This window comes from Triticum aestivum, chromosome 3B (assembly GCF_018294505.1).
Source record: "Triticum aestivum cultivar Chinese Spring chromosome 3B, IWGSC CS RefSeq v2.1, whole genome shotgun sequence".
NCBI classification, from domain to species: domain Eukaryota; kingdom Viridiplantae; phylum Streptophyta; class Magnoliopsida; order Poales; family Poaceae; genus Triticum; species Triticum aestivum.
Window position 1 is genome coordinate 40453928 of NC_057801.1, and position 9906 is coordinate 40463833.

Consider the following 9906-nt stretch of genomic DNA (forward strand, 5'->3'; position numbering starts at 1 on the left):
TGAAATTGCATGATCGTTCACTCTCTCAGTTAGCGGATAGGCCAAAGTAAGGGCTTGTTGATCTTTTGTTATCTTTATTCATAGGGGTGGTATACATATAAAACAGAACACAAACATTAGTAAATTAACCATCATGTTTTGCTTAATTGTTATCCCTCATTCTTAGTGGTTACATATGTTACAAATTGCCAAGATGGTACTCACATTATATAACCGTCCACACAATTAGTTTAATCTATTTTTCCTAAAAATAACAAAATTTCATCTAATGAACACAATCATAAAGAAATTCCTCTCTTTGCCGCATAAGATTTTATATGTTCATCACGGTTGTTGTAGAACGAATAAAACCCAAATAGTATGATCATATATGGTTAAAGTGGATCAATAAAAAAATCAACGCATGCAACCGGTAAGATAACAAACAATGGATTGGGAGACCCATATAGCGTTTTATTACTGAATAAATTTTGGCATTGAAGCAAGTAGCTACTCTAGTTCCTAGTGTTTGGGTTTGGGCGTAGACCTCACACTATTGCACCAACATGCCAAGGCTAAGTTTAGCATTTGGCAACACTATTTGACAAGGCTAGCCAAGACTATTTGTAGTTGGGTCCAAGCTATGGTTGCATCACACAAACAGCGAACAAGATAATCCTGATACTCGTGTCAGAGGTAGAAAGTTTTGAATATTTTGTGAATGGTTTTCCACAAGTTACTTATTCTACGTATTGCAGGCAAATATTATCTTGTTTTCTGGCCATTATCTCTACTTTTATGTAGATTTTCCATCTACATTGGCATACATAAATGCAAAAGAAAGTGTGTTATCAAAGTGTAAAATATAGATAAACTAGATGGACTCTATTTGCTTCCTCAGGTGAAGAGATAAATAGGAGGAGGTGAAGGCACTATATACATACAAGTAACAGTTTCTATGTTTTACTTTTGGAGAATTGGATTGTAGCTTGTTGCTATGAACTTTGTGATGTTTCCTCGACGACAAGGGTTCTACTCCTATCATTTGCAAATTTTAGTTTATTATCGTTGTTTCCACCTTAATAAATTCCACAAGGAGAAGTTTGATTCATTCCTATCCATGTGCACTACTTTTATTGTTCACATTGAATGCCTTGGAAAACGTTGGTTGCTTGCAGGAGGATCATTGGGTGAAATGCGACTATGTGTTACATGGTTAAGACAAGGAAAAAAATATAGCTAATCTCTCACCCCAAATGTCATAGACTCATTTTCTATCCAAACGGTGCCACAAACACTGCTGACTGATTTATTCACCGCAAAGGTGCAGCTTTCCACACTTGTTGAAAGAAGCATTGTTAATTTTCCAAGCTAACCAAACAATGCCCAGAGTATATGACATGTAAAACCAAATGGATAAAAAAGTGTTGAATATTACAAGTATAAAAACGAACCAAAACAGATGCCTAAGGGATTTCTTTGCTTCGATTTCCAAGAAATGGAAATAGGAAAAGGCATTGTTGAATATCATGCATTTTTTAATTCTACATGATTACAAAACTATTGGTGTAACATCAAAGATTGTTCGCAAAGAACAAATAAATATAGGGACTGTAGGAAGGGGTTTGAGTGAATGATTTTTTGGTACAAAATAGCGTGCAAATAAATCCATAGGGTGTAAAAGGATTTAAATCCTGAAGCTAGACAACATTGGTGAAAAATAAATCATTACGATTGAAATCCTCCAAAAACCTTGCAAAGTTCCAATCAAACAATGAACCTCGTATTGTGGCATGACTAAAGTTAGGTGTTGCAACCTTAAGCTACAAACCAAACACCCCCTAGTTGGATCTTTCTTGGCACGGGCATGAGCACCCCTCAAGAGTTCGGATTGCTTGGTCTAGATACTGTACAAGGATGATAAGATGGATGAATAATTACTTTTTGTCGGAACTGATACAAAAAGTTTTGAAAACTCGAAAGTGTGTCCAGATTAAATGGATCGTACAACTTTTCTCTTACAAAGAATTTTTGTTGTTGTTGATCTTTCATTCTTTGCATCCAGACGGAGGATATACACATAGGATGAACCGTACCCAGATTACTAAATCATTCGTATAATGTTAATCTAACAGTCCCTCCCTGTCCTCGGCAACTACTTCACTTTCATGAATTGTTGTAATCTTCACATTAGACAGATCATACACATTATATGTTTTCTTGCGATAAAAAATTGTAACAGTCTTCTTGCTCCATACGATATTGTAAGTTCAAATCTCTAGCGTTGGTCGTAGCACAAAATAGGAGCCAACATGGTAAAAGCGGTCTGTGTAAACTGAAGTTAGTAACAAATTATCGACATACGAAATATCTGTGCTAATGGACCATGGCAATTGAATAGCCATCTCGATAGCATTCAGTCCAAACAATGCCTCTGGGTGAGGGAAAGATCAGCAAACCAGATTGTCGTGACGCTCGGAATCATGCAGACCTAGTCAGTTAAGTTGGGGGCTGTTACTTTCCATGTCTCCTGTTCTTTCAAATTGTCGACATATACAATTTTAGTTTTGTAGTCATTCGCTCCTTGATTGTGTGGACTGGAATCAACATTTGTTATACAAATATACTTAAATGAAGAGTTCTCTTGACGAAGTATAGTAATGACAAATGAGATGGTGGAGTTTGTTGTTTACGCAAGTGCAGCTGGTATTATCTCTACTCCTAATGGAGCAGTTGGTAGCCTGGTACTCCGGTTTTATTTTCGTCCGGTTTTATCTCCTCCCACCTCCCACCACCCCATACTACTGGTTTTCATCTACGTATCGACAAAAAACCAAATCGACGCTCCTATACGGAACGAGGACCCGATCCGCTCCTCGTTTCCCCCGTCCGTCCTGGATCTGGATCAGGAGAACGCCGCCGCGGCTGCCGCCTCACATACGTCGCCCGTGGCGGATCACGACCAACACCGTCGCGGATCAGCAGCCCGCCGCCGGCGCCTCAGGTACCCACACACCACGATCCCGTCGCGGGTCAGCAAGACACCGCCGCCGCTGCCAACTCGGGTACCCACACACCACGATCTCATCGCGGATCAGCAAGACACCGCCGCCGCCGCCTCGGGCAGCCACACGCCAATCTCCGACGACGACACCTACGGCGGCAAGCAGTGCAGGGCGTCTTCACTGATCAGTTTTAAACCTTGCTTTCTTAAAGGTATGTATGCTCATGCTCTCTTAAAGATCACGCGACGGTACAGAAGACAATTGTCACTAGATGGAGCCATATGCAACAGAGCCATATACGATGGAGCCACCAGATGGAGCCATACGAATAAATGTTCATGTTCCCAGTTCGAACACCAAAAAATACATCCCAAGACAATAAATGTTTATCAGATGTAACAATGTAGTCATTTCTTCCCCATGTTTCAAGTTGCAACACCAAAAATACATGGCAAGCCAATTGTTCAGTATACATACCACATCAATACTAATGCTGTTGAAAAATGATAGGTACGAATGGGAAATGCAAATAGCAAGGCACCGGAAGAGAAAAAGGTGTCAGATGTGCCTGTACCCCCTCTTGCTGACCTACATTCACAAGGGAGCCAAGGTACGTTAGAGTAACATAAATGAGTCAGATGTCAAGGGTGCCCAACAATCATTGTATCTCGCTAATGTGTTCCAGGCCATAATGTTGACGGAAATGTTGATGAATACAACCCAGCAATCATTCCCGTAGCTGACAATGTTGACAATTATCAAATGACTCCAGGTATTGTAGTGTGTAAATACCCCTATCTGTTGTATCATATGGTTTTAACATGATCAATCGTGCCTAACAGACTTGGAAGCACACAAGGAAACAGATGGAACTGGCATGACACGGTTAGAGCAGGACGAGCTTGCAAACCTAACCAAACACCCTCTTTCTGAGATAACAATTGTTGATCAGCCTGGGCATGCGAGTTTACGTACGTGGGTTCCATATTTAAACACACTATCTACCCTATTCGGTTAGCAGGAAACTGCCTCATTTTGTACTGGTTTTGTTATGTAGACAACCCATCAATCTCCTTCTGTAGCCATGATGTTGCTTCGTTCCCTGGTCCAAGTACTCTCACAGATATCTGTGCCCGCGGCCTTGCAGGAAGTTCATTTGGTATGATCCGACACGTGCATCATGGACAGTGATCAAACGTCTCTATGAATGTACATGTTGACTAATTCTCATCTAGATTTGTTGCTTATACATCATGCAGACAATAATGTGCCTTCGTTCCCAGATAGGAGTACTCTTGCATCACTTTATGCCACAGGTCACACAGAAGGCTCAAGAGGTATGAACCGATATGCCTTTCATATGGCCAGATTTTTGCTTAAAGGGATGCATGTTCATGTATCAGCCTAACCGACATATTTTCTTTTGTTCCTGCAGCCAGAGAATCTGCCCACAATGATGTGTGTCTTAATGCCCTTGGTTGTGGTGGTTCAGAGCTTGTGACATCGTCTACCCCAACATGTGATGTATACCCAACTCATTCCCAGACAACGCGTGCTGTTGTGAATGACCAAGTGAGTTATAGCATAACAGACGACAAAAGGGAGCAGAGAAACGCACGACGGCGAGCAACTTATCGAAAGAAAAAGGATGATCAGGTCAAGCTCCAAAATGAAAAGCAGACTGTTTCCCGACCCCCTCTTGGTGATATCACTAATGTTAATCAGCCTTCCGGTTCAATGCCAAGTAAGGGTGTTCAAAGTTATGAGCTTACGGCGGTGACAAACCAAATTTGGGAATCAAATATTAGAATACGCACTTTTAGCTTTGACTTACAATAATTGATTCAATATGAAGTTAAAAACTGGAGTTTGATATATGAACGGACAAGAAATGTCATATATCAGAACGCTTAAAAAAATTGCGGTGTTAGAAAGACGTAAATGGATTTAAAAAATTAAATTAGATTTACCGGCACTCAAAGACAGAAAGTAGCGTTTCTAAAAAAAATAACAGAAATTTGCTAGAAGGTGAATAATATGATAGATGGTTCTCGATTTGTCTCAAAAAGAAACAAATGTGGAGTATGAAACATTAACTATCACAACGTCAGTAGCAAACGTTGATATGAAATAGATGTATAGTGCCCAAAATGGGTATATTATCAATTGGGCCAAGTTCTCCATTGGCACTGCATGTATATATTTTTCTCTCTCGTTGCAATGGCAAAATAGAAGGATTTATGTAAGCGGACTTGCCAATGTTCAGAATACATATGGTTCTAAACTTCTTCATATTAGCATAAAGAGCAATTAATCATAGTTTGCTAAACTGAAGAATATATTGATCAGTGATAACTGAATTCTGAAAGAGCATTTTACTTCTACATGCGAGAACAAGTATTAGACGAATTTGATGTTCCCTCAGCAGTGAGCTACACATTAGTGTATTTCTTGCCAATAACAGAGGTCCAGCACTGAATGACACGATTGTGTATTTCTTGCCAAAAGTTCCTTTAACAAACCTGCAAGTAAATGCCACTCAAAATTAGATGATCATTACAAAATACCGCAGGATTTCGCATCAACTCACTGTAGTATGAAATACATGCTGGCTAGAGAAGAAATATTAGGGCATTTACAAACGAAATACATGGAACAAAAAATGGCTGAAGAAAACAATAGACGTGTTGGCTTGGTTCGGGATCTTCATGATTATTGAGCATTGATGAGATGATTATGTTTTAACTTTATTGTTGAACCAGCCAACCCATCAAACTGGAACTATACATCCCGACCCCCTCTTGGTGATATCACTAATATTGATCAGCCTTCCAGTTCGATGCCAGGTACAGGTGTTTAAAGTTTTAACATAACAATGATAATATAGATTCATTTATTATACCCATCGAGCTTGAACTATACATCCTTGTCACATGATGATGCTCCAAAAGATGGGTCCGCATCAGCCATTGCTGAATTCAATCATGAAAAAGAGTTGGCTAGGAGGCAACATGCAAGAGACTGCAGTAGTAATATGGCAGACGAACGAAGGGATCGGAGAAACGCACAGAGACGGGCATCTTATTGAAAGAAAAAGGAAGTGGGTACGATCAACCTCCAAAACAATAATCAAGTGCAGCGTGAGCGACGAAAGGAACAACGAAACAGCAGGACCCCTGATGAGCAGGGGGAGTCAAGTGCGAAGAGAAAGGCAGACTATGCTAGAAGGAAAAACACCCCGTGTGCTGAATCGATTGCAATGCCACGTCCAGATCTAACTAGCGCATTGTCCAACTCTCCCTCTTCCAACACTCATGTCAATTGTCCGACTCTCACACTTCCAACCATCACGTAACAATCCGGCAATGAACAGATAGATCGTGATACAACTATCAAGTCGGCCCCCACATACATTCGCAGCACTGAAACCGATGGTAGTTATCCCATCAACGATCATCTTCCATTTTGTAATCATTCATCGGTTATTTATACCAAATTCGATAATGTTGTACAGTTGGGCAGTTTTGACATGGTACATTTTTTCAGTCAATATTTGTTTATCTTAAGCAGCAGTACTTCTCTCTTCAAATGACACTACGACACCATATAGAAGTTGCATACATTTCAGCCGTTACTAATGTGACTACCATTGAAAATGTCGTGTCAGACTCGAATCACATCCTAATAGTTGTTATAAAAAAACGTACTATTGCTTGCCCACACATTGAAGTACTACATTTTTTATTACCCTGTATTTCTGAAAACTATGCTACCATGCCGGTTTGTTGCTAAACTCGTAAAGGTTTTCAAAATTAAAACTGTGGTTCCTAAACCCTGTTATGCTTTTGTTTGCAGCACAATATGGAGATGCACAGTTACCACTTACCAGTAAAAGTAGTTCCTGTTTTAATTTTGAGTGAACTGTTTGTTTTGGCCACGAGATACTTTTTAACTTTAAGGCATTAATTAGTTTTTCTTGAATAACTTGTGGGTGCATGCAGAAAACACATACTTCAGCATTTAATTGAAAAGGCTACTATTCTTAAATAGTAGTCTCTGTTGTTTCTCTTAAATAGAGAGCTCATAGAATGAATAAACAGAAGTGTAGATGTGATGAATAGAATAGATAGAAGCATAGTAGCCGGAAACGGGGAACGGTAGGCCGTCCCTCGATCCCGATTCATCGACCCGGAATCGGATTCGGGAACGAGGTCGGATTCGGTACGATTCGATGAAGATTCAGCGTCCCCGCAGCCTGCTCCTCGATCCAGGTTCCAGAATCCAACAGCCAAAATGCGAGGCATAATTTACTCACGCCGTCGTTTCTTTTCTCAAGGACTCCTCGTTCTTCCTCAAGTCCAGTAATTGCAAGGGATCCATTAACAGCAAGGAATGCTAACCGTCAGGGAGTCGTCGTTCTTCAGGAACTATGTTCCTCGACCCATGGTACCGTACCGGGTTCATCGTACCCAAATGGATTGGATCGCGTCCCCGCTATAAAAAATTCGTTCGAGAGATGTATACCCTCGTTGTACCCTATTTTTTTCAGCCACCGACTCTCGTCCCTCGTTCCCGTTCCTCGTTCCCACCGTACCGGAAACATGGCAACTATGGATAGAAGTACTGATCTTACAATTCTGTCATGTGAAGTGCATCATCGATTACGTGGCAGAAAACTCCTGTCCAAACAAAAATAAGAAGGAATGTCAGGATGTAGTTTGTTAATTGTAAACATAAATAATATGGTAGCAGCCGCTTCTTGTTTTGAAAATTGCAGTGCTCGGTTGACTGTATCAGATTAAGAATGCCCTTTTGACTAATCCAAAATTCGTGGCTGTAATTTCAAATTGCAGTGCTCGGTGACTATAGCCAAGAAGTAAAATTTCATATTGCCCTTAGCTAGCCTGATGCATAATGAGTCATTTGAAATGCAGATGATGAAGGAAAACAAGTATTCGTCTGTCAGTAAGTAATAATTCTGTTAAGAACAGAACTAAAGGCAAGAAGAGTGCAGGTCATAAAAAATTCAGATAACTGCAGGATAACGAAGCATGCATCTCTACTACGCCATATGTGCATAAAGTTCGGCAACCATTAAATCCCTAGCCGGAAACTAATGTGTGTCCCTAAACTTACATGTGGTAGTTTACTTCGGCATTGACTGAAACTGGCCTTGATTTCAGGTAACTGAAACTTAGGATGCGCATTGAAACTTAGTATCCCAATAGACTGCTCAGCTTCGATAGATGAAGGTTCTCCATCATTAGCCTTGTTCTCGTCATCATATTTGGCTGTTCTTGCCTTTGATCTTGAACTACAGAAACCTGTAGTGTGGATATACTCAGTACATACTGACTGACAAGGTATCAAGAAAATAAAGGAGTAGAATACCATAGTTTCAGAGGTAAATATTGACAGTAGCAGATTATATTATATGCTTATGAACAACTAACACTTGTAGGAATAACTAATACTAATTTAGTACTATGGAAAACACCACGGCTCAAAAAAAAACAATTACCTAACTCGCAAACAAATAAAACATTCTACTATATATGAAGATCGATCCGACCATAAGGTCTCTGATTATGTTGGATATCCCTGTACTACCTCGATGATATATACTCCCTGTTTATAAGTATTAAAAAATACAGTAGTCAAATGTTTTATACTCCCATTCTGTCCCTCCCCTAAAAACTGAATCACAGGGATGGCATTGCTCTGCTCCAACAGAACAATTATTCCAATAGAACAATTATTCCAACAGAAAAACTAATCTAACAGAACTTGTAATCAGGATGTCACATTACATATGAATCAACTTACCATCATTTGTTCAGATGATGCAAAATATTTGTGCGTATAGGCCATGTTACAAGCAGAACAAAGTAAACATGAAGAGCCTCACCAGCACGATTGCGTGCAAGTGCTAGAGGCAGAGACGATTGCAGGGGGAAGCTGGATCTAGCAATGCCACACTGACGCGTGGGTGACTTGTTGGACATGGAGCAGCAGAAGGCCCACGTTGCTTGACGACGAGGCAGCGGCGGTGGCTCACAGGATCCAAAACCGTCTTCCACGCCCATGGTTGTTGTCTCCGCGTCCGCCACGGCAGGCGTCTCCTCATGGCCAGCGCTGCTGCATCATTGGCCGGCTCTGCTTGCTGCTCATGGACGTTGTGTGCTCCCCTGATGCCGCCGGAATGGAACCACCGCTACGGCGACGCCAGGATTGCAAGAGCCACCTCCCGGACCGAACCACCGTCGCGTACCAATGGTTGGAGAAGCACGTCGCGGACGAGAGCGTATCAGATGAGGGCTTCCTTGGTTCAGGGAAGATGACGTCAGCAGGGATGAGGTCGAGGCGGAGCTCAAACTGGAAGGCTCGGGGTGGGGGAGGTGGTGGCGGAGGGTGGGATGGGGCAGGGCCGGCGGCGTGCAAGCGCCAGAGCATGGGCGGTACTTGGGTGCCGACGACCTCCAGCCGTCCAGCGGCGGCGAGCGGTGGACCACGACGCCCAGGCTGCATAGCAAGCAATCGAGAGGGGGGGAGGTGGCGAGCGGCGGACCACTACACCGGCGGGGCACCCTGATTCTTTTGAACGGATCGGGGAAGATAGGGGAGGCGCGAGTGGGAGGAGATGGGAGCGATTCCGTCGATCCACGGCTCCCCAGCAAGCGCGGCTCGAGGATGGCGTAGCTCTCGGCGAGGCGGAGTTCCTGGTCTCCTCGGGGAGGAGGTGGTCCAGCTGTGGGCCGCGGTGGGCGAGGTGGGTCGGCGGTTGTTGAGCTGCGCAGGTGGGCGGCGGTGGGTGCCTCCTTCGCAACAGCGCAGGAGGGCGGCGGCAGCGGTGGTGGCGGCAGCGGCGGCAGCGGCGTAGTTGGGAGACGCACGTGGTGGGCGGCGCGGTGGGGAGAGGAGG

The 9906-nt window shown here is 42.6% G+C and overlaps 1 protein-coding gene and 1 long non-coding RNA gene across 3 annotated transcripts; one reads left to right on the top strand and one right to left on the bottom strand.

Annotated features, from left to right (window-relative positions):
• The first annotated feature begins 3440 nt into the window (after positions 1-3440).
• On the top strand, positions 3441-4175 carry LOC123067246 (uncharacterized). Its single transcript, XM_044490133.1, has 4 exons — positions 3441-3594; positions 3670-3756; positions 3827-3955; positions 4042-4175. Exons 1-4 carry the CDS (start codon positions 3501-3503, stop codon positions 4173-4175), a joined length of 444 nt encoding a protein of 147 aa, XP_044346068.1. The 5' UTR covers positions 3441-3500.
• A 935-nt stretch (positions 4176-5110) lies between these two features.
• Positions 5111-9900, bottom strand: LOC123068460 (uncharacterized). Of its 2 annotated transcripts, none has more exons than XR_006431765.1 (4): positions 8893-9900; positions 8121-8308; positions 7618-7663; positions 5111-5506 (listed from the first exon to the last, which is right to left on the bottom strand). It is a non-coding gene; the product is annotated as an uncharacterized lncRNA (long non-coding RNA). The 2 variants fall into 2 exon arrangements; XR_006431766.1 differs by having other exon boundaries at positions 8811-9900.
• Between the last annotated feature and the right edge of the window lie 6 nt (positions 9901-9906).